The sequence below is a fragment of the Gossypium hirsutum genome, chromosome A05, assembly GCF_007990345.1.
Source record: "Gossypium hirsutum isolate 1008001.06 chromosome A05, Gossypium_hirsutum_v2.1, whole genome shotgun sequence".
Classification (NCBI taxonomy): Eukaryota; Viridiplantae; Streptophyta; class Magnoliopsida; order Malvales; family Malvaceae; genus Gossypium; species Gossypium hirsutum.
In genome coordinates this window covers 82548849-82566631 of record NC_053428.1, presented here as the reverse complement: position 1 = coordinate 82566631, position 17783 = coordinate 82548849, and the positions used below count along the sequence as shown (strand labels likewise).

At 36.4% G+C, this 17783-nt stretch overlaps 2 protein-coding genes across 2 annotated transcripts; both read left to right on the top strand.

Annotated features, from left to right (window-relative positions):
• Nucleotides 1-206: 206 nt before the first annotated feature.
• Nucleotides 207-614, top strand: LOC107947879 (uncharacterized). The gene has a single exon (XM_016882386.1). It carries the CDS (start codon nt 207-209, stop codon nt 612-614), a length of 408 nt encoding a protein of 135 aa, XP_016737875.1.
• A 260-nt stretch (nt 615-874) lies between these two features.
• Nucleotides 875-3462, top strand: LOC107948505 (translocon-associated protein subunit beta). The gene is made up of 6 exons (XM_016883078.2): nt 875-1284; nt 2017-2115; nt 2198-2306; nt 2413-2484; nt 2620-2625; nt 2928-3462. The coding sequence occupies exons 1-6, from the start codon at nt 1103-1105 to the stop codon at nt 3045-3047; spliced, it is 588 nt and encodes a 195-aa protein (XP_016738567.1). The 5' UTR covers nt 875-1102; the 3' UTR covers nt 3048-3462.
• Nucleotides 3463-17783: the final 14321 nt, after the last annotated feature.

Here is a 17783-nt window from a genome sequence, read left to right as displayed (position 1 = left end):
GGTCAACATTTTTTGCAATAGTCTCTTAGTTCTTTTGGAAAAACCATAATGACTTTATCTTCAACAATGCTAGCGAGAGTAATTAGAATTTAATAGCTTCGGCTATGACATGGGCAAGATCGTTCGGAAACAATGGCAATATGGAGCAAATGTTATGCAAGTAAAGGAAAAAAAATAGTTGGCAAAGGCCTAAGCTGGGATAGGTCATGATTAATATTGATGGCTTGATGTTGACAAGCAAACCAAGGGTGGCAATAGGAGCAGCATTCAGAGGACCAAGCGGAGGGTGGTTGGTGGGTTTTGAACTAGTAACAGGTGTGGCTGATAGCTTAAAAATCGAAACTCAAGATATCCTAAAAGGCTTGAAGCTAACATGGATGAGGGGTTTCAAGCAGGTTGAGGTGGAAAGTGACAATACCCTATTTATTGATATTATTATAAATGGCTTTGTAGCAAACAATAATACAATGGAAGTCTGGCTGGTTCATGAGTGGTGTAATAGAGAATGGCAAGTTAAGCTTCAGCATGTCTTAAAGGAAAGTAACAAGGTTGTTGATTGCTTAGCAAAGGCGGTAGGAGGTGGAATGAATCGATTGGTTGTACTTGTTCTTTAATAATATTTTATTAATAACATTTTTTATTTAATGCATTAAGTAAATGATGAATTAATATGTAAATTAAAATAGTTTTAAAACTATAAATAATAATTACAATAAAGTGCTAAAATTTTATATTTGTGAATATAAATATTATTTAATCTTTATTAATACCTTATGTAATTTATTATCTATATTTTAGATTTTATTGTAAAAAAAAAAGTGAATGTTAATATTTAAATCCTACTTATAACAGTATATCATGTAAAATAAAATATAATGTAAATGAAATAAAATAAATAAAACAGTACTGAAAAGATCAACTCAATATCATGAAACGGGAAACGACGTCGTGACGTACGCCAGAGGAACCAGATTTGTTGTCCCTGGTAAGCTCGATATCAATATCATGAACCCTACTCATTGTTTGTTTATTCAACGCTTCAGCACCATTTCAAATTCTAATTAAAAGACCAGGAGAAAGAAAAATCAGCTACGCCACACTTATGGCAAGGCTTATCAGAAATTCGCTGATGAAGGCATTGATTCTTATTTTCTTTGCATCAGTAGCCACCGCCACAGGCGATGCCCCATTCATCGTCGCTCACAAGAAGGCATCGTTGACCAGACTCAAATCAGGTTCAGAACGCGTTTCTGTCTCCATCGACATCTACAATCAAGGCTTCTCGTGCGTTTCTCTTTCCTTTTTCTTTCCCTTTACTTCAATCCAGATTTAGCTATGATTTTTCCTTCGAGATGAAATTTCTAAATTTTGAATCCATCCTCAATTTTGAGTTGAATTCGAGCTGTTTTTTTATTTTTATTTTATTTAGCTTTCGATTTCCTTTTTAAGCTTTGCGTGATAAGTAGCTGATTTGAATATGAGAGTGATCACATTTTCTTTTGAGGTGATTCAAGAGAAAATATGTGGATTTGAAGCGAATTTCATTTTTTTTCTTCAGTTATTTGGATCTGAGAGAAATGGAATGAAATTGTAAATCCGATCCTTTTAATAGGAATTTCATTCCTTTTTAACCTTGCGATTAGAGAATATACATATGCACGCTTTTTTCTTTTTTTTCTTTTGCTTATAACTTTCTCTGCTCTAAGGTTTTGCATATTTCATGGTTTTTCAATTATTCTTCTTCTTATTATTCATGCAAAGCCTGATCTAACCTCTTTGATCATCAATTCTAATTGGAGATTGGTTTTTCTATACGATCCAATATAATGCTTGAATAATATTGCTGAAATTTTTGGAAACTTCTACAGTGGTAGTATGAAGCCTTGTATATTTCTTCCTCTTTTGATGTTTTTTCGAATTCACAAGTGAATTTTTCTAGATTTGTCTTGCACTTCTGTGTTTTCGGGATATTATCTTACTTGAGGAATAATCTTTCTGGGGAAAAAAATGATTCAGGACAGCATATGATGTGAGTCTCCTCGATGATAGCTGGCCTCAAGATATGTTTGATATTGTCAGTGGCAACACTTCACGGTCATGGGAAAGACTTGATGCGTGAGTTTTGCTTTTGTTTAATTCTATTAATATGTTATTCCTAGATTGGATTAATAAAAATGCAGAACTTTGCTATCTGCAGTGGTGGTCTTCTATCTCATTCATTTGAACTAGAGGCCAAAAAGCAAGGAATGTTCTATGGTGCCCCGGCAGTAATTACTTTCCGCATTCCCACAAAGGCTGCTTTGCAGGTTTGAGATCAAAACTGAGTGTATTTTCCTTAAATTTTAAGGGGAAAGAAAAGAAAATGTGGAGAAAGGAAAAGCTTTGATGCTCTAATTTGTTGTGTCTTTTTAGGAGGCATATTCAACTCCAATCTTGCCGTTAGATGTTCTTGCAGAAAGACCTCCTGAGAAGAAGTTTGACTGGGTAAGTTTTGCGTGGAATAACAGTAATCAATGTATTATAGCTATTCAATATCTTTTTTCCTTTTCTAAATGTTACTAATGCTTTTCTGTTTTTGTTTTTGGTGGGATGTGCTTTGGTGGTGACTGAATATTGAAGGCTAAGGTATAAATGATTCTTGTTTATCTTTTTCGAAGCGATCATGCTTCTAAAATTTGGATGGATAAGAACTGAGATGCATGCAGGGATAAGCATATTTGATTCAGGAAAAGATAATATGCATCCATTTTTTGTAACATTTTTTCTCTTCGTGTTACTAGTAGTGGTTGGGTTTTCTTGTGTGACAATTTAAATAAAATGGATGCATGATGACCCTTCTAGTTCTCGGCCTTTGATTTATGGAGTGCATAAACTATTAGCTATGACCTATCCCTTGAAATTAATATATAAGCCTTCTATGTCTGCAGAGGTTGCTGGCTAAGTATGGATCTCAAATCTCTGTGATATCAATTGTGGTTCTATTCATCTACCTGATCCTGACACCATCAAAATCCAGTGCTGCAAAAGCAAGCAAGAAGAAGCGCTAAGTATAGTAGATGTGCTGAGAAAAGCCGACCTTTCTTTTTGTTTGCAGTTAAATAGGGTTGCCCTTTGTTGTTGTTTTTTAATTTTTCTTTTATTACGGTTAGAACATATGTTATCGGGAATTTCTATTCAAATGAGTTTAGCACAACAAGAATCAACTGATTCCTAGTTCCTAGGGCTAGTAAACTTGACTGAAACAAGTAATGCTAGGAGTGGATTAAGTAATATTACAGTGATGGGTTGACAATTTTGAAATTTAACACTTATGATTGTATTGTTATGTTATGTTGATAGAGTTGGTGAGTCGTTATATGCATACTACATTGCATTAGATGTGATTGAAGTTAGGGATGAAAAACCCTAGACTAGACTCTGAGGCTTACCAGCCTTATAAATGAAGGAGCTTTTGTTTTTTTATATCATGGAATTGGTAGCTTGATGGAGTAGCCCCCATGTACTTTGTGGGTTGTGGCTATTTTCTAGAACAATAATTCAATTTTCTTTTTTTCTGTATTTAAGATCGTTGAGAAATGTCTTAACCTTCATCTTTGCTTTGAGAATGTGATTGTTAGATTAATATAAGCGTCAACATGAGATACTTTTCCAATCCAAAACACGGATTGTAATAAGTCTCTTACTGACAGTGTCAGCAAACTAATATTCAAACTGACAAAACACAAGCAAATTCTTTATCCCACAGTTAATTCTGGAATTCTTAACATGTCATACCAACAATTATTCACAAACCTCTCGTCATAAGTAATAACCAAAGAGAGGCGAGGAGAGTATTGTAGCGGTTAACATGTTTGTAATGCTAGCATCCATTAGAAGTTCGAACTTGTACCTCGTTAATGCTACTGAGGCAACACAACTCTAAACTTGAATTAGATCATCACGCTTAGCTAATTTAAGCCCAAGTTGAACGCGCCTTTAAATGCAGAGTCGAGACTCGGTAAAATGAAAGAAGATGATGGATGATTCCTAAACTACCTGTTTCACAGAAGGATTCCTTGTACCAAATATATGTTGCCAGCCTTTCTTCTTAAAACAAAAATCAAGAATTAGACAATTAAAATGACCATAATCCTTGACCACAATGTTAAAATAGCAACACAAGCAATGTTTATGTTGTTTATGTTGGTCGATTGGTGTGTTTTTTTTTTGCTGGTTTATTTAATTGAGTCTTCAGCCAATGTTTAATTTAATCAGTTGTTCTTGTTTTCTAGCATAGTGGTTTGTCATGGGATGTGTTCCTAGTTTGAAGGGTAGTGGCTTGTCATGGGATGTGTCCCTAGTTTTAAGGGTAGTGGTTTGCCATGAGATGTAAGCCTCTATATAAGGCATTTAGTTGGTTTCAGAAATAATCGATCAATTTAGTTCAGTTTCCTTTGTTTTTACTATTTTACTCTGTTATATGTTGTGTCTTCAACATTTTGGCATCCAAACCAGGTTTCTATATCGTTTGTTGTGTCTCCTCTTAGCAAAATGAATGACCTTTATGTCATTGGTGGAGTTAAGGAACTCAATAATTAGAACTACAACACTTGGTCTACATTTATGGCGTCTTACTTGCAAGGCCAAGACCTGTGGGAGGCGGTGAATGGGAACGAAACCATGCAACCTATGGTAGATCCTACAAGTGATACGATGCGAAAGTGGAAAATTAAAGTGGGCAAAGTAATGTTCCCTTTGAAGACGACGGTTGAATAGGACGTGCTGGGGCATATTCGAGATGCCAAAACTCCTAAAGAAGCGTGGGATACATTGGCAAGTTTATTCTCCAAGAGAAACGACACGAAGCTTCAACTTATTGAGGGCGAGTTAGTGTCGTTGTGGCAATGTGACATGACAATCTCGCAATATTTCTACAAGGTGAAGACATTATATCGAGAGATTGGTGATTTAGATCCACAAGCTTCGATTAAGGACACCAGGGTGAAGAGGATAATCATCCATGGTTTGAAACCAGAGTTCAGAGGCTTTATGGCTGCAGTACAGGGATGGCAAACCAAACATCACTTGTTGAGTTCGAGAATTTTCTTGCTGGTCAAGATTCGTTAGGGGGAGTTGAAGGGTTTTCGGGTTGAAGGGGGTTCTCGTGTCTGCAAACAACTCGAAGTTACCGATAACTTATGTCGGTAATATTGTAATCCCTCCTTCGCATAGTGCTACTAAGGTGTCATTGCAAAACGTCTGCCATGTACCGGAGATGAAGAAAAATCTTCTTTTGGCAGAATAGTTAACTTCTTCAGGACATTATGTTCTATTCGGTCTTAAAGATTTGAAGGTTTATTGCAACCTGGAGACTACTAAGAGCCGATGATTCAAGGGTAAAGATTGCAATTAGTCTAAGTGATGGCTACCGAAGTTGCATACGTGGACAAGATGAGAAAAAATGAGACAGATGATTTATGGCACTTCATGTTAGCAATTCCAAGTTAGGCGTGATGATGAAGAAGTTGATGTTAAAGAGTCTTCCACCACTTGAAGTGAGGATGTCTATGGTTTGTGCAGGTTGCCAGTATGGGAAAGCACACCAACTTCCTTACGAAGGGTCCAAACTTAAAACAAAGGAACCATTAGAGTTAATCTATTTTAATGTATTTGGACAGCTCAAGCAAGCTTCTATTGGTGGGATGAAGTATATGGTCATGTTTATCAATGATTTTTTCAGATTTGTTTGGGTTTATATTGTGAAGGAAAAATAAAAAACTTTCACAAAGTTTAAGGAGTTTAAAGAGGTTGGTGAAGCAGATATTGGTAAAGCGATTCGTTGTTTACGCATCGATAACGGAGGGGAGTATACTTCATGTGAGTTCTTGAATTTTCTTCGGGAGTGTCAAATACATCACCAGTTCACATGTCCAAGTATCCCACAACAAAATGATGTGCCTAAGAGGATGAATAGGCACCTGGTAGAGATATGTTGTGGTATGCTTCACGCAAAAAATGTCTGGGGACGGTTTTGGGTGGAAGCAATGAAAACATGCGCTTTTGTAATCAATAAGCTTCCTCAAGAAAAAAAAGGTTATCTTTTCTTTCTCTTCTTGAGAAATTGTGGAGCATGACACCTATAATTAGTTATTTTTGAGTGCTCGAATATGTATGTTATGTATTTGTTCCCGATCATTTACGTAGCAAAATGGACAAGAAAGTTGTTAGGTGTATTTTGTAGGATATGACAGCCAAATAAAAGGGTGCATATGCTATGATCCTATAATCGGGAAGTGTTATGCATCTCAAAATGTGGCGTTGATGAATCATCTTCATGGTGGCCATTGGAGAAGGAGGTATCACCGTAATCAGATGCTTGTAGGCATGAGTGGCAGGATTCTCAAATTCACCTGATTTTGGGAGAAGTTGAGGTTACTGATGATGATGCTAAAACTTAAAGTCCTTGGTGAACTGGCATGCACAAGCATCCAGTTGAAACTGATGTACTTTAGTATCTAACCAAAATTGATGTATGTCAACCATCGAATGAAAAGATGAGCCGAATGAACCAAGAACACCAGCTCCACTTAGGAAATAAAAAAGACTCAAAAATCCAAATCCTAAGTATGCCAAGGCCAATGCTGCTATAGTTGAAGAAGATAAGAAGGAACCAGAGACATTTGAGGAAGCATTTAAAATTCTAGAATGGGTTAAAGCAATTGAAGAAGAGATTACTACATTAGAAATAAATGAGACCTGGGAGCTTATGTCAAAGCCAACAGATGTGAAGTCTATCTTGTGCAAGTGGATCTATAAGATAAAGCGTTGCACAAATGGATCAATCGAGAGGCATAAGGCTTGTTTGGTGGCTTACGAATTTTCTCAACGGTGTGGACTAGATTATGATGAAACGTTTAGTCTGATGGTGAAGCTTACAGTGGTGCGAGTTTTACTTGCACTTGTAACCAGTAAAGGCTAGAACTTGTGGAAAATGGAAGTAAAAAATGTGTTTCTTGACAAGGAGCTAAACCAAGAGATTTACATGAATAAACTAATGGGTTTTTAGAGTCGAGATTATTTAGAGCATGTGAGAAAGCTTCGAAAGGTGATCTATGGATTAAAGCAAGCACCAAGTGCTTGATATGGCAAGATTGTTGAGTTATTAACTCATAGTGATTATTTGATGACATGTGTGAATTCGAGTTTGTTCATTAAAGTCAATAAAGGAAGGCTAGTTTTGGTTTTAGGCCAAAATGCATTACCAAGAATTTGTGATGGTCGTACCGAGTCCTGAATACAATTTTAGGCATATTTAAACCCTTCACTTTGAGTTGGTAATAACCAGACCTCAGATCAATTTCGGAGAACAGCATCGCTTCTCGGAACTGATCGAACAAGTCATCAATCATTGACAAAAGGATATTTGTTCTTAACGGTCAACTTGTTCAGCTGTTGATAATCAATACGCAACCTCATTATACCATCTTTCTTCTTAATAAACAAAATTGGAGTTCCCTAGGGTGCCATGCTATAGGGAGCAATGAATGTCGGAGTAATTCCAAGTAACAATGCAATTCCAAACTCAACCTCTCGATCGGGAGGTAACCTAGGTAGTTACTCGAGAAAAACATCTAAAAACTCTTTTGCAGTATAGATACTATCCACAGCTACTTGCACTTGCATCCCAAACATAGGCCAGATATGTCTCACACCTTTTTTGAACCAATTTCTCTGCTACCTTAGTGGAGATCACATTGGACAAATAATCTTTATGCTTACCTACCATCACAATGTCTTTACAATCAACTGTCCTTAAAGCCACTCTCTTAGCAATATAGTCTAGACTGGCTTGATGTTCAACCAACCAATCCATCCCTATAATTAAATCAAATTCTTCGAAGGGTAACTCTATCAGATTGCTGGAAATAACTTACCTTAAAATTCCAACTAACATCTTCTATAGATTTTGTGTACCACCACGGACTGTCCCAAAGGACTAGCTATAGTAATGTTACTAACGGTTTTCTCTACCTCGATTCCCAGTTTATCAGAAACACTACTAGCAACATAAGAACAGGTAGAACCAATATCAATCAAAGTAAAGTACTAAACAAAATGGATCACAAAAGTACCTGGAATAACGTCTGATGTGTCTCGGTCCTCTCAATGCTTAGCTGCATAAACTAAGGCTGACTACCTAGCTTTAGTCCTGTTCGCTCCTTGACCTTAACCCATATTACCATTCGCACTAGCATTACCAACCTTATTTTGACCTCGACTCCTCGGAGGTAACTGTCCAGCTCTTGATTCTAATTTTGATTCTGATTCAGTGCTTGCATATGATCAACAAGACTTGGACATTCTTTAATTGAATGCTTAATAGACTCACATCTTAGATAAGTACCTATCTTCCTCCAACACTCACTTAGATGTTTCTTGCCATAGTATGCACAATTCGGAGTCCTACCACTAGTACCAGTTACTGCAACCCCCTATTGATGTCTTCCCTCTCTAGACTGTTTCAAAAGACGCGAAATCGAGCCAGTAGGACCAGAATCCCTCTTAATCTGAACCTTATTCTTATTACACTTCTCGCGTTCCAAACACTTAATCTCCTCCATAATCTTGGTCTTCTCAACCAAAGTCTCAAATCCTCTCTAATGATGTAGAGCAACCTGAATCTTCAGATCATACCTCAGTCTATCCTCAAACCTCAGGCTCTTATCTTACTTAGTGGCAATCATTTTTATTCATTATACTAGTTTATTGCTATAAATATCACAAACTAGGCCGATTTTCAAATTTTTAATTTTTCGTTGTGAAGGAAAATCGTTTCCAAACTGGATTGTTTCCAACAATTTGTATCAAGAGCCATAATGGTTTTAGGACCATAATTTTGGCAAGTGTGATTGCGTTTTACTATTTAATTAATAATTATGGAGTTACATTAGAGTCATATTAAATTTTGGAAAAGAAATTTTATTGTTTAGTTAGTAAATTGAATAAAAAGGACTAAATTGTAAAAAGACAAAAAAGTTAGTAATTATTGAATTGTATTGATTTGATAGCTGAAATATTAAAAGAAAGAGGACTTATGATGTAATTAGTCCATTAGATATAAAAATGGATGATTAAGGATACTATTTAGCTAAAATATACGTTTAATTAAAGGGTAAATATGTAATTTAATAATTTTAACTAAAGAAACAAGTAAAATAAAACATTTATATTCTTCCTTAGTGGATTGTTCCACCGAAAATGAATATTAAAAACACCATTGAAGAGGTTGTGGTTTCGACAAGCTTGTAGCTCTTGCATGGTAAGAAATTATTACTCGTTTTTAGTAATTTTTGTGTTTTCATGATCGTTACAACAAGGTCTAGCTAACTCGTACCTCTGTTGTTTAAAATTTCAAAGATTTTAGATGTTACCATTGATGAATACTTGTTATTTTGGATGTTAATTGTTGAAATGGAAGCTTTGGTTAAGAATTAGAATTAGTTTATTAAGTGGTTTTTGTTAATTATTAGTTAAGGGATTAAATTGAAAAAATATTAAATTTATATGGAAAGTTTGTAAATTATGAAAAATTAAGGATTGTACTAGTCTAGAGTGAAATTCGGATAGTATAAAAAAGTTGTAAAATTTTGTTAAATTTGGAATATCGGGTTTAGGGACTAAATTGTGAGAAATGTAAAAGATTAGGGAAAATATGTAAATAATGAAAATTTAAGGGTCATATGAATTAAATTGAGTGTGAAATGTTTGAAAATTTAATAGATTGTATTTAATTACTATATAGATCAAGACTTAAATAAAAAACACAAAAACCGAGGAAAAGGAAAAGTTATGGAATAGTCCCTGTGTGTTAACCAGAAGTGAATTGTAGGTAAGTTCATAGTGTTTTAATATGTAAATGTAAACTTATAGTTATTATGTTATTATTTTTCTAGTTAATTGTATTCATATATGGGAAATTTTATTGGTTACCTATATGATATTTATTATTGTAATTGAGTACGTATGGGAATAAATATTTGATGGTTGCAATTCTTGAAATTGCATTTTATTGACTATAATACATTGAATTATAGTATGTGTACCAAATTATGAAGTGCCTCTGAATGGTGAATATGTTTAATAGTAATGAATTTACATGAAATGCCCGGTTGAACGTAGTAAACGTTTAGGATATGTTTGGCATGCCAATGGGTTAATATAGTATGGGTTTGCACTTCAATACCTTTGTTACACTTAGGTGTCTTTGTTCACACTTCAATGCCTCTGATTGCACAATCGTACATCTGTCTGCACTTCGGTGCCTCTGTTACTCTTCTATGATGCTTTTGGTGTGGTATAGTTACCCAAGTATCTGGGTCAAGTTACTAGTTCATCGGGCTATGAAATAATTGAATTACAACCTATTTATGTGCCTAAATGTTATTGCATATTCATAGTATTGGTAAGTGAAAAATATTATAATGAATTTCTTAGTTACATGTATGGATTGTTACATTGAGGAAATGTAATTTATGGTATGAGTAAGTTCTTTGAGATGGAAGTTGTTTTGATATGCTTGAATATGTGAGTAATTACTAATGTGAATGGTGAATTGGTATTTGGTGATCAGGAATTATAAATTATCTCTTTAAGTGTTTACTTTGATTAAGGTAAGTTAATTTGATGTTTATACTATGAGCTTACTAAGCTTCTTTAAGTTCTTTGAGATGGAAGTTGTTTTGATATGCTTGAATATGTGAGCAATTACTAATGTGAATGGTGAATTGGTATTTGGGGATCAGGAATTATAAATTATCTCTTTAAGTGTTTACTTTGATTAAGGTAAGTTAATTTGATGTTTATACTATGAGCTTACTAAGCTTCTTTAGCTTGTTTCACTTATGTTATCTTGTAGTTGATAAGTTTGAGGACTGATCGGGCGAAACTATTGGAAGCTCACACTATCTAGCGAATTTAGTAGCTTTTGTATCTTGTTTTGGGATGTGGCATGTATATAGATGTTTTGTTGTAAAAATGTAAATACTATGCTATAATGGTGTACCTACCGAAATGCTTGATTTGAATGTGTATGTTTGAAATGTTTTTTGTTGGGTTGATTCTTAATAGTCAAGAGTTAGAAGTTAACACTTCGGAATGGCAATTTTTTAGTATGTTTATGCTTTGGTCATTTTGGTTGATGTTTGAGCATATGTTAATGGTTAATATCATGTGCTATTTGGCTATGTTAGTGAATGAATGATCTTTAATTGTGGTGCCTTTGAATGACATATTGGTAGGTATAGGATGAGTGCAATTTTCACAGGTAATTAGTGATTTGAATGTGTTTTTGAAGCATGGGAATGAACTAGGTATGGCATGTCTTGTTATGCAAGGAATAGTGCATAAATTTACTTGTTTTCGTGGTTAAAAATGATGCACATGGGTAGTCACATGACCGTGTGCCACACGTGGTCACCTTACACGGCTATGTTTATTTATTGTTTTTAGGTAAATATCCACAGGACTTGTGACACAACCGTGTGATTCAAAATAATTTGTTACACGATCTAGCACATGGCCAGCAACACGGTCGTGTGACCCCTATTTTGAAAATTTTTAAGTTTTTTCAAAATCTTTTGATTTGTTTCGATTTGACCCCAGATTGTTCTTAAACTGTTTCTAGGGCCCTGTAAGCCGAAATTAAGGCCCATAAATATATTTATATCTTAAATTTATTTGTTTATATATGTTTGTAATTTTTTGTTTAAATTGTTTTGAAATGAAGTTAAATGTTCTATTTAGCTCGATAACACTTCGTAACCTTAATTCGATAACAAAGTTGGCATAGTGGTGTTACATTTAGTGATATTAGAGCTACGGCTTAGTCAATTCTAGTACTAATATAGCGTGCAATGAGTCTAGAATATACATGCCACATATACCCTTTGATAGTGTGATGCTTTTGATCTGTTCATTGTATTTTCTTAAAGAAACAAGATGTTGATCGAATCAAATTAGGACGTAGTTAATGAAGCTGAGAGTAATGTACAAGCTTCTAACCCGAAAATAAGTCAAAGTGCGTCAGTCACGCAATCATTTCGTGATGAAGTGAAAAGTGTATTTTTCGATATGATGAACTAATGGTTTAATGAGTTTAAACGAGTGAACCATGTGACCCCGCAACTCCACCCCTTACTGTAACTCCTTCGACACCTCTATATCCTCAAAATCCTGTGTCTATGACTGTTACACATCTTTTAGTGGATAAAATTTGAAAATGTAAAGCTAAGGAATTTAGAGGTAAAGTTGATGACGATCCATCAAAAGTCGAATACTAGTTACTGAATACGAGGAGAGTTTTTGTAGAATTAAAGTGTACACCTGAAGATTGTCTAAGATGTGCGGTTTCTGTAATTGCCTGATTTTGGACTCAGTTGGAATGGTGGTTTTGAGACCACCAATATGAAGTCAGAGAAATTATTTTATTATTATTTTAGAGTTATAACATGTTTATATTAGTGCATGAAAAATTTGGTGAAGTAATTTCAGCGTTTGTGGGATTAATTGTGAAAAAGGACTAAATCGCATAAAATGAAAAAGTCTTAATTTGATAGCTAAGGGGGTTAAATTGCCATGTATCATAAATTGGGGGTATGTAAAGGGCAAATAGACCCTTATATTATAGCTTGGCCGGCCATGAGACAAGGAAATTAACATAGTCAAATATTAGGTGAAGTTTGGTGACTTATTTGACCAAAAAGGAATAAAATAAAAGAAAGATGATATCATCCCTTTTCACCATTTCTTCTCCACCTAAAATTCATCCATTGTATGGGTTTGAAAGCTTGAAAATTTCAGCCTTATAACCCTCTCAAGTAAGTGATTTTGATGGTCTTTCTTGATGATTTTTGTACTTTTAGAACCCTTTTAACATGAACTTTCAAATGAGGGGACTATTTTGCTAAATGGTTGAAAGCTTAGGGTTTACCATGAGAGTTTTCATGTTGTTTTCTGAAATTTTATGGAAGAAAATAAATCATGGTTGTGAAATAAACAATTTTTGTGCTAGGACCTCATGAAAATCCTAATAGGACTATTTTGTAAAGTTGGTAAAATAGATAGTAATATTGTGAAATATGGGAAATTTGGGGTTGTCATAAGAGAGATAAATGGTCGGTTAGACTTGAATAATAAGGAAATTCGATAAAAATCAATTTTTGGGTCTAGGGGTAAAATGGTCATTTTTTGAAAGTCTAGGGGCAAAATGACCAATTATAAATTTTTGAGTACCTAAATCAATAAAGTGACTTAAAATTTGAATTTTTATCATTTTAGATTAAGAATTACAAAATCTAGGCCTAAACCGGGGAAAAGCAAAGCTAGCAGACTAAGCCGAAATAGTCATCATATTTTGAATACCGAGGTAAGTGTATGTTAAGAATGCAACTATATCTTTATAATGTGTAATTGAGTTGATATGGCATAAATTGTCTTGATTTTGGAATATGAGAATACATATTGAGAAATTTACGTAGTAAAGACTTTCGTTGAACCTTTGGAATAGACTTGGATATTTGTACCGTGATAATGAGTGATATGTATGCTAGTGTAAGACATGTCTGGGACATGCATCAGCCACAACATGAGAGCTAGTGTAAGACATGTTTGGGACATGCATCGGCATTGAGACGAGAGCTAGTGTAAGACATGTCTGTGATGTGCATCGGCCTCACGATATACAAGCTAGTGTAAGACTTGTCTAGGACATGGCGTCAGCTTGTGGCGTGTTTGTGTAAGACCTGTTTGGGACATGGCATCGACACCGATAGATGAGAGCCAGTGTAAGATCTAGGACATGGCATCGGCCTCGCTATATGAAAGCCAGTGTAAGACCATGTCTGGGACATGGCATCGGTATCTTAACCCATGTTAGGGCTATTGAGTATCCGGTAGAATTCCAAATGGTTCAACGAAAGAATTATGATTTTATATCAAGATGAGAAAAGTTATGATTATGTGATGAGTGGTACAGGTACTTATATGAAATGTAATGGTTGACGATGAGTAAGTTGTACCTTCCTCTATTTATGGTATTCATGATTAAGCTATGAAAGGTTATGAACATATTGTTTATAATGATTAGTTGATGTTTATTTTCATGCAACTTACTAAGCTTTATGCTTACCCTATTTCCCTTTCCATTTTCCTACAGTGCCGCCATAGTGGCTTGAGGATCACTGCTCACGTCGGAGAAGCCAGTCACACAATCGCCCGAAGCACTTGGTATAGTTAGATCTTTTATTTTGATTATGGCATGTATAGGACCTTGACTTTTGAGTTTTGTGTCATTGTTAATTGGCCAAATGTGTTGGCTTACTTTAGCATTTGATTCATTTTGTATAAGGCCATAAAAAATGGCTAATATTAAAAGTTTATATATGAATGCAAGATAGTCTTTCATGGATGTGGGATTGTTGGCATGGTTGTATATAAGAAATGTATATAGGCCTTAGCTATGGTTGTTTGGTTGAGAAATCATAGTAAGTTAGACTTTGATATGTTGGTCGATGTTAGATTGTGTTTTAAGATGGCAAAGGCTTGGTAGATAGCCTTATATTATCCACACCGGTAGACATATGGGCATGTGTTTGGGCCGTGTGAGACACACGGCTGGCCCAATGGGCATGTTGTCCAGCCGTGTGTCCTTTGCACTTAAAAATTGCAAGTCAGAAAGCATGGTAGTAAACATACGGGCAGAGACACGGCTGTGTGCCTCAGTCGTGTGGAGGACACAGCCTCTGGCCACTGGCGTGTGCCTGAGCCGCGTGCCTTAAATTAGATGCTGACGTCAGAAATAGAATGTCAAGGATTTTAAACATAGGCTAGGACACTGGAGTGTCATAGCCATGTGAGGGACACAGGCAATAGACACGGGCGTGTGTCAGGCCGTGTGAAAACCCCTGTAGGTTTGAATTTGGAATTAAATTCACACGGATATGGGACACGGGCGTGCCCCTAGATGCTTAGGTCATGTGTGTCACACGGCCATCAGCACGGCCATGTCATAAAGACCATACGGGTGTGTTACCCTTCCACACGGACGTGTGCCTTGTTTTCAAGGGTTAATTTTCTAAAGTTGGTTAAGGACCCGAACTGGTCTCGAATGGTTTATAATAGACGTTTGAGGCCTCGTAGGCCTATGTGAAGGAATTTTAAAAAAAGTTTGAAAATTTTTTAAGTTTGATCAAATCTTAATGATTCGAGAACGCTTGAATGCATGTGTTTAAGTAAGGTAACGCCTCGTATCCCATCCTGGTGTAGGACTTGAGTGTGGGGTGTTGCATTTAATGGTATCAGAGCTATGGTTTAGTCGATTCTAGGACTAACCTAGCGTAAGTACGAGTCTAGCTATACATGCCATAGTTGTATAATGATAGTGTGATGACTCCTAACGATTATAAATTATGTTTTCATATAGTAAATGGATCCTGACGTAGCTACGGCGGATGATATAGAAAGTAATGCGCTGGCTCCCGCTGAAGGGACCGCGCAAGTTGATAGTGGGCCCGTGACGATGAGTCAGGGTGGAGGGGCTAGAGAAGCTTACCTCCACATGATGGATGCCTGGTACTCTGAGTTTGTTTGTGCGAATCCAGACACTCCACCTCCCCCACCACCTCCGATTCCTCAGTATGCCCCTGTAGCTCTGGAGTGGATATGGCTAAGAGAGAGAAACCCCTAGTAGATAAAATACGAAAGGGGCTGAGGAATTTCGGGCTAATATTGATGATGACCTAGAAAGAGCAGAGTTCTGGTTGGAAGATACATTAGGGTATTTGATGAGCTATTGTGCACGCCTGAGGAGTGTGTGAAGTGCACAATGTCACTCTTACGAGACTCGACCTACTAATGGTGGAATACTCTTGTGTTCGTTGTACCGAGAGAGAGGATAACATGGGAATTCTTTCAGGAAGAGTTCCAGAAGAAGTACATTAGCCAGAGGTTTATAGACCGGAAAAGGAAAGAATTTTTAGAGCTAAAGCAAGACCGTATGACAATGACAGAATATAAATGTGAGTTTGTGAGGCTTAGCAAATATGCGCGGGAATGCGTATCTACAGAGGCCATCATGTGTACGAGGTTTGAATATGGTCTGAATGAAAACATTCGTTTATTAGTTGGTATACTAGAGTTGAGGGAGTTTGTGGTACTGGTTGAAAGAGCTTGCAAGGCCGAGGAGTTGGTCAAAGAGAAGAGAAGAGCTGACATCGAGTCCCGAGACTCAAGGAAAAGACAGATGGTGAAATCACAGCAGACCTCATCTAGGAGATCGATAGAGTTTCCTATTCGATCAAACGCGTCAATGGAGTTCTCAAACAAGAGCAAGAATAAGCAGTACACAGTAACAAAAGCCCAAACTACTTCTATTACGAGTGTTGGTATAGCTCGCCCGAATAGACCAAAATGTTTATAGTGCGGCAGACGTCACTTTGGAGAATGCTGAGGAAATGAATGTGGTTGTTTTAAATGCGGGTCGTTGGACCATTTTATTCGTAGTTATCCTGAGATGGTCGAGAAAGATAAGGATCAAAGTGTGAGATCGGGTAACGCTCCTTCAAAGGGTAGACCACATAAGAACCCAGAAAGTGGAGCTAGTAGTAGAAGTGCACCTATAGATGCTGCTGTGAGGTCCAAGGGCAAAGCACCTGTAAGGACTTATGCTATATGTGCCCGTGAAGAGGTAGAATCTCCCGATGTGATCACGGGTACTTTTTCTATCTATGATATACTTGTTATTGCTTTAATCGACCTGGGGCCTACCCACTTTTATATTTGTATGGAATTGATACCTCGTATGAACATGTTAGTAGAGTCCACTAAATTTGTGGTAAAAGTGTCCAACCCTTTAGGCAAACATGTGCTAGTTGATCAAGTGTGTAGAAATTGTCCTTTGACAATTAGAGGTCATTGTTTTCCGGCTAACTTGATGTTATTGCCGTTTAATGAACTTGATGTAATCCTTGGGCTGGATTGGTTAACTTTTCATAGTGGTGTAGTAGACTAAGGAAGAAAAGTTATTGAGTTGAAGTATAAAAGCGAAGATGTTCTTCAGGTTGAATCGGGTAGAACGGATAACTTGCCTGTGGTAATATCATCTTTGTCGGCAGTAAGATATTTGAGAAAAGGATATAAGGCTTATCTCGCTTTTGTGCTGAATATCAAGCGTCTGAGTCGAAGATTGAATCGGTACTAGTAGTTTGTGAGTTTACAGATGTGTTTCCGGAAGAATTACCCAGATTACCTATTGTGAGGGAAGTTAAATTTGGAATCGAGTTAGTCTCCGGTACGGCACCCATCTCGATTGCTCCATAGAGGATGGCTCCTACGGAGTTGAAGGAGTTGAAAGTTCAACTACAAGAGTTAACTGAAAAGGGTTTTACGAGACTGAGTTTTTCTCCGTAGGGTGCCCTAGTGTTATTTGTGAAGAAAAAGGATGGGTCGATGAGATTGTGCATAGACTGCCAACAGCTCAACAGGTGACTGTGAAGAACAAGTATCCCTTGCCAAGGATCGATGATTTGGTCGATCAATTGAAGGGAGCCACCGTGTTTTCTAAGATCGACCTAAGGTTTGGCTGCTATCAGCTAAGGGTTAAGGAGTAAGATGTACCAAAAATCGCGTTTAGGATGAGGTATGGGCACTATGAGTTTCTTATTATGCCCTTTGGCTTAACAAATGCCCTGACGATTTTTATGGACTTAATGAACCGTATTTTTGACCATATTTGGATAAGTTTACCGTCG

Excerpts from the sequence above, each read along its gene's own strand:
- LOC107947879 (XM_016882386.1), top strand. The coding sequence starts at position 207 with ATGATTAATATTGATGGCTTGATGTTGACAAGCAAACCAAGGGTGGCA.
- LOC107948505 (XM_016883078.2), top strand. The coding sequence starts at position 1,103 with ATGGCAAGGCTTATCAGAAATTCGCTGATGAAGGCATTGATTCTTATT. Across the intron at positions 1,285-2,016 it reads ATCTACAATCAAGGCTTCTC|GACAGCATATGATGTGAGTC; the intron begins GTGCGTTTCTCT and ends AAAATGATTCAG. Across the intron at positions 2,307-2,412 it reads CCACAAAGGCTGCTTTGCAG|GAGGCATATTCAACTCCAAT; the intron begins GTTTGAGATCAA and ends GTGTCTTTTTAG.